This window comes from Malania oleifera, chromosome 13 (assembly GCF_029873635.1).
Source record: "Malania oleifera isolate guangnan ecotype guangnan chromosome 13, ASM2987363v1, whole genome shotgun sequence".
Taxonomy (NCBI): domain Eukaryota; kingdom Viridiplantae; phylum Streptophyta; class Magnoliopsida; order Santalales; family Ximeniaceae; genus Malania; species Malania oleifera.
The window spans coordinates 53,701,839-53,708,505 of NC_080429.1; the positions used below are offsets into that span (position 1 = coordinate 53,701,839).

The window sequence follows — 6,667 nt, forward strand, 5'->3', positions numbered from 1 at the left end:
GTATTTCCTAAAATAAACATGCATTGAAAATGTGTTAGCCTCTTTACTTGTTTGATATTAATAAATATAATCTCAATTTGTCACGTGTCTAATATTTAAAATATGGTTTACTTGAAAACAAAATCATCTACTTAAAGAGTGCCCATTTGATGGCCATAAACAAGCAAGTTACTTGCAACTCAAATGGGAAAATATATATATATATATATATTGAATACTAGGTTGAAATTCACAAACATGATTTGAATTGGTCACGTGTGTCTGCTAGCCGACAAACCATTCCCATGTACCATAATTAGACTCTGTCTTTGCGCGATCCAATTATACCTATATAAACCCTTCACTCCCTCCCATCTCCCATTACCGACGAAAACTATTTCTTAGCCCACCACCATACCCAAGAGGGAAAAAGAAAAGAAAAAAAGTGAGTTGCGTCCATTTAATAAGTAGACACGGTTTTAAAAACATATATATATATAATTTCTGGGAACGCCGGGTGCCGGACTACCATGGTTTCGGAAGGGAACCAGCTGATGAATAAGAGTGTGTGCGTGATCGGCGCGGGGCCGTCGGGGCTGGTGGCGGCGAGGGAGCTGAGGAAGGAAGGCCACAGCGTGGTGGTGTTGGAGCAAAACCATGACGTTGGAGGGCAGTGGCTGTACAACCCAAACGTGGAGGGTGAGGACCCTCTGGGAAGGGGAACTACCCTACAGGTCCACAGCAGCATCTATGAGTCGCTGAGGGTGATGTCACCCAGGGAGATAATGGGGTACACGGACTTTCCGTTTGCGGTGAAGAAAGGTAAGGGTAGGGACCCCAGGAGGTTTCCGGGACACAGGGAGCTGTGGATGTACCTTAAGGAGTTCTGTGGGAGGTTTAGGGTGAGCGAGATGATAAGGTTCAACAGGAGGGTGGAGTATGTGGGGATGTTGGATTTTGGGAATAATGAATCGATGAAGTGGGTTGTGAAGAGCAGGGAGAGGGAGTCTGGGAAGGTGATGGAGGAGGTGTTTGATGCTGTCGTTGTGGCTTCTGGCCATTATTCTCGCCCTAGGCTGCCGCTCATTAAAGGTTTCATCTCTCCCTCTCTTTCTCTAGAAGAGGGTTTAGTATGCATTTCAGGGCATATATTATCGATATAATCTTGTTAATTTGCTGAATGTATATGGTTTTTTTTTCTTTTGGGTTGAAATTAAATTAAAATTAAGGAATGGATGCTTGGAGAAGGAAGCAACTGCATAGCCACATTTACAGGGTTCCCGAGCCATTCCGTGATGAGGTATGCATAGATATATATATATATGCTTTCAACTCCTTCCTGACAGAAATTTCAAACAATAAATGAGAAGATAGTGTATTAATTAGGAAGAACATTAATACATATGCACGATAAACGTTTGGAAATTTAAGAACTTGAGATTTTCAATTGACATGTGCATTTACAGGTGGTGGTGGTGGTTGGGAACTCATATAGTGGGCAAGATCTATCAATGGAGCTAGTAGAGGTGGCCAAGGAAATCCATCTTAGTGCCAAATCTCTCACCATCTCCGAGGGTCTCTGTAAAGTCATCGCCAAACATGATAAGTTGCACCTTCGTCCTCAGGTATTTAATTATTAACCACACGATTTAATGCATAAAAAGGAATGGAGGTAGGTGGAACTGAATCGAAATAAATTGTTACTTATTATGTTTTTTTTTCATGTTTTACATTTAAATTTTTATTTCATTAAGAAACATATGCAATGTAAATACTTTCAAAAAAGAAATTCTAAAAAGGGTTCAATCGTTGATTGAATTGTCCCAATTAGGTATCATAAATGCTACAATTATATACCTTCTAAATAACATCCTTTTATTTATCCATTATTTCATGGATATTGTATATATATGGTATAATTATTTAAAACATTGGGGTAAGAAAAATTGTGATGTTTGATAAGTAAGTGTAGCTCTACTTTTAATTGATTTATTCTAGTTGTAGCATTATTTTAATTAAATTTAATAAATTGCAGATTGATTGTCTTTATGAGGATGGGCGAGTTTCTTTCGTTGATGGCTCTTCGATAATTGCAGACACCATCCTATATTGCACAGGGTATAATATGTCTAGATGTCCACATATATGTTAATAAGTTTTTATTTGTTAATTAATTATAAACCGATATGTACATGTGTTTCGTACATTGATTGAGCAAAATCATAACTCATTCTCTTGGCTAACCTAACCTTACAAGGAATATACATACAATAATTGATGATATTAGTTATTTGGAGAAAATGTCTTGATGTCATTGTTACTACCAAGCTAAAATAGATGTAAGCAATATTACTCTGAACCGTGATTTAGGTACCATAAAAGTTTATCCCATTTGGAAGAGGTAGTGGCTACCTAGTTTGATTGGATGATGATGGCTACTGATTTAAATAGATCTTTTGTGGAACCCTATGTTCCAATAGATCCAAAAAATTAATAGCCATATTCTTAATAGTTTGAATAATGACAAGTAGGTAATAGTTAACTGATAAATTATTATTATTATTTTTTTAACAAAAAAATTAAACTAATGATAGTAACAATATTAATATATATATATAAAGAGAGAGAGACATATATTTATAAATTAAATATTTACGGTTTACCTTTATGCTGGTATTAATGATAGAAACAATATTAATATATATATATATATATATATATATATATATACTATCTAGATGTCAACATATATATATTAATAAGTTTCTATTTGTTAATTAATTATAAATAGATATGTACATGTGTTTTGTACATTAATTGGGACAAAATCATAACTCATTCTCTTGGCTACCTAAGCTTGCAAGGAGTATACATACAATAATTGGTGATATTAGTTATTTGTAGAAAATTCCTTAATGTCATTGTTACTACGTAGCTAAAATAGTTGTAAGAGCAATATGACTTTCAACTTTGATTTAGGTACTATATAAGTTGGCCCCATTTGGAGAAGGTAGTAGCTACCTAGTTTGATTGGATGATGATGGCTACTGATTTAAATAGGAAATCTTTTACGAAACCCTATGTTCCAATAGATCCAAGAAATTAATAGAAATATTCATAATAGTTTGAATAATGGCACGTAGGTGATAGTTAACTGATAAACAACAATAATTATTTTTTAAACAAAAATAAATAAATTAATGATAGCAACAATATTAATATATATATATATATATATATATAGAGAGAGAGAGAGAGAGAGAGAGAGAGAGAGATTTATAAATTAAATATGTACCGTTTACTTTTATGTAGGTATTCATACTCATTTCCTTTCCTTGACACCAAAGGAATAGTGGTTGTAGATGATGATAGAGTGGGACCTTTGTACGAGCATACGTTCCCACCCTCGGTTGCTCCCTCTCTGTCCTTTATAGGCATCCCAAGAAAGGTAAATCTCTCTCTCTCTCTCTCCCTCCCTATATATATATATGTATGTATGTATGTATGTATGTATGTATGTATATAATTAATTAATTAACTTATTGATTGATTAATTAATGAAATTTTAAATGAATTAACTTAATGGTCTTGATTAACATGTTGATGGATGTATGCATGTAGATAATAGGGTTTCCTTTCTTTGAGTCGCAAGCAAAATGGATTGCACAGGTGCTGTCAGGGAAAAGAAAATTGCCATCATGGGAAGACATGATGCAGTCCATTAAAGAGTTCTATAACTCCAGGGATCTTGCTGGCATTCCCAAGCATAATACTCACGATATTGCAGATTTTGAGGTTAACTTCTAATTTTATTGAATCATTTTGTTTTGCACATTGTATTTACACTTTAGGTTGCACAAGTAGCAAGGATTGCATTTTAAGTAAACTTAAATTTAAGATTCAAATTGAGACTTATTGGCCCATTTTTCGTTGGCTATATGTTGTGACCATCATCTACTACTAAGCTTCACAGGTTTTGAATTAAGATCCTTGATTAATAGTATATACTGGGCTTCACAATTAATTAACTGGAGCCTGCAATTTGTTCAAAGAGTATTATTGGGAACATTGCAATTATTATTTTGCTAACTTCATAGATTTTCTTAATGCTTAATTAGCTTTAATAAGTTGACAGGTAGGTAGATGGAATAAGTTCCCGTTAGTTGACTGGAAAACACTTTCAAAAGGTCAAAAAGCATAGGCACGTTAGACCTTTTCTTTTCCATGTCAAAATGCCTTCTAGTTAAATCGCTTTTAGCAGGTCCCTTTATGTGATTAGTCATTCACAATTTCATAGGGGACCTGAGCTAATATTTATTTTTATTGTATTAAGTTTTGCCTTCCTTATACTCTAAGCTCTGTGTGTGTGGGTTTTTTTTTTTTTTTTTTTCAATTGGGGTTGGGTGGCGGCGTATGTGCAGTACTGTGATAAATATGCAGATTACGTGGGGTTCCCACACTTGGAAGAATGGAGGAAAGAGCTGTGCATATCAGCAATAATAAATGGGTTGGCAGACTTGGAGACATACCGCGATTCATGGGATGATGATTTAGACCTGCTTCAGGTGGCTCATCAAAGCCCCCATTTCACTCAACTTCCCCATGAAGCTACCTAGCAACCTCGATCTACCATCCCACAGCTTATTTCTCATCTCCTTTCCCGCCCCGTACGCCTCGCAGTTTCTTTACTTTTGGATCACCGGCCCACCACCCATGCAAGTATGCATGCAGATATATACATACATATATTCTAAGTAAGCTTATGATTACTATTCTATATTATTATTGAGGGTGTGGTCACAAAAATTGTTGTTGTTGCTTTGTTCGACACAATTGCCTCCAAAGCCAGTCATCGTTGTTGTTGCTTTGTTCGACACAATTGCCTCCAAAGCCATGACTGGTGATAGGCTGGCCGGGACAAGTTTTTGATTCCATTTTTGGGAACTAGCAGAGTGTATTCTTTTCAACAATTATTTTTTATTGCATAAATCTTTGTATTTGGCCAAAAGTTTGTTCCATCAATTAATTAGATGCAAGATGAAAGGGAGAAGGAAAGGTCTATGGCCATCAATTCAACTGATATGAGCAATGTGTATAAAAGGTGTTTGTGGAAGGAATAGTCAAAAGGATGAATGCAATGTATTTATCTCCTTTAAAAAAAATAATAATTTTTTTTCCTTTTCAATAACAATGGTTACCCTGCAGATCTTTTAAACCTCAAGCAATCTTTAATAGTCGAAAACCCCCTCAATCTCCTTTCTTAATTTTGTTATTTGCGGGGAGGCTTTCTCGAATTTTGAGAGGAAATAGAAGAATATAGCAACTTATTGAGATAAGGCTACCCTAGCATCAATCAAATGTTGATTAATTAGTTGCAAATAAAAACTCTTTTTAAAAAATTTTTGAAGCATATTTTAGTAGCTTCCAAGTTTTCAACCATCTTATATATATACTCATTGAAAAGACAATTTAGGTAGGTAATTAATGTGAATAAATCAACTCATTAGTTCAGCTCGATAAGATCGAGAGACTTAGGAAGAATGATTAGGATTTATAAAGTGTATGAAACTAGAAAATACTTGGAAATTCCTAGACTTTTTAAAAATATGACTTTTTGATCAAGTAAAAAATTTTATTAATTATTGATGCGGGAAACTTCTCTCTTAAGCAAATCCAAAAAATACACAAACATAGGAGTATCGGAAATATACAAGATATATAGACTTGTTAGCTTACACCATTGAATCCATTGATGTGATTTCTTATTTAAAATAACTTATGTGTGTGTGTGCGTGCACGCGCATGGGTAGAGCAAATTGCCCCCTTTCATCTCCTATTGCTATTGATGGGTATCACCATCATATTTTAGGGTGAGGGTAGATGGGATCCTATCCTCGTATTTTTTAGTCATTACTTGAATTTCTACTCATAATGTGCTTGTCAACACGTTTGGGTTAGGATCTGACACTTCAATGAGGATTCATGGTAAATGTCCTTTAACTTGCGCTTTGTAGGTTCTTGAAGTCTCCACTAACCTTTTTGTCTAGTTTGGTTAAGTTCACCTAATTACTGTCTTTTAATTGATATTTAACTAATCTTAGGGTCCAAGGAGCCAATAGTAAGAGCAAGCCCTGTTTGGGAGTTTAAATATGCGAGGGGAAGGTACTAGCACACCTTACACACACATCCTTTCGAATGGTACCATGAAAAGTTTGAGATGTTCAAGCATTAATCAATACTACTCTTTTAATCTTTGTTAAGTTATATTACATTCCCTTTAAAATATTATTCCACCTCATAACCGTCGGGTAACCTACTAGCTTCGTGAGTCTTGCCTCACCTTAAGAATCCACACAAACAACAATAACATGTACTTCGGGAATTCATCATTGGATTCATTAATTAATATTTAGTATTTTTAGGTTTTCAAATATTTAATTCATTCAAAAAATTCGAATCAGGGTTCAAGCATCATTTCACAGTATATCTCAATCATATTATAACAAAATGACCATATATATCACTGACGGCATGCATGCAATTCAAATCAAGATGAATCTCTCTAAACAAACCCCCTAAGAGTATCATAAATTGTTTATTGGCAAAATTCAACCACTTCAACATTCACTAATAGATAAGCACGCAAAACAAGGCACTGAGTACCACCGAGGTTTGATTTTTTCATTCA

General features: G+C 34.7%; 1 protein-coding gene across 1 annotated transcript; it reads left to right on the forward strand.

Moving 5' to 3' along the window:
* The first annotated feature begins 359 nt into the window (after positions 1 to 359).
* LOC131146234 (flavin-containing monooxygenase FMO GS-OX-like 9) lies at positions 360 to 5,164 on the forward strand. The gene is made up of 7 exons (XM_058095665.1): positions 360 to 1,071; positions 1,209 to 1,279; positions 1,446 to 1,604; positions 2,015 to 2,097; positions 3,292 to 3,427; positions 3,601 to 3,774; positions 4,401 to 5,164. The coding sequence occupies exons 1-7, from the start codon at positions 510 to 512 to the stop codon at positions 4,593 to 4,595; spliced, it is 1,380 nt and encodes a 459-aa protein (XP_057951648.1). The 5' UTR covers positions 360 to 509; the 3' UTR covers positions 4,596 to 5,164.
* The last annotated feature ends 1,503 nt before the right edge of the window (positions 5,165 to 6,667 follow it).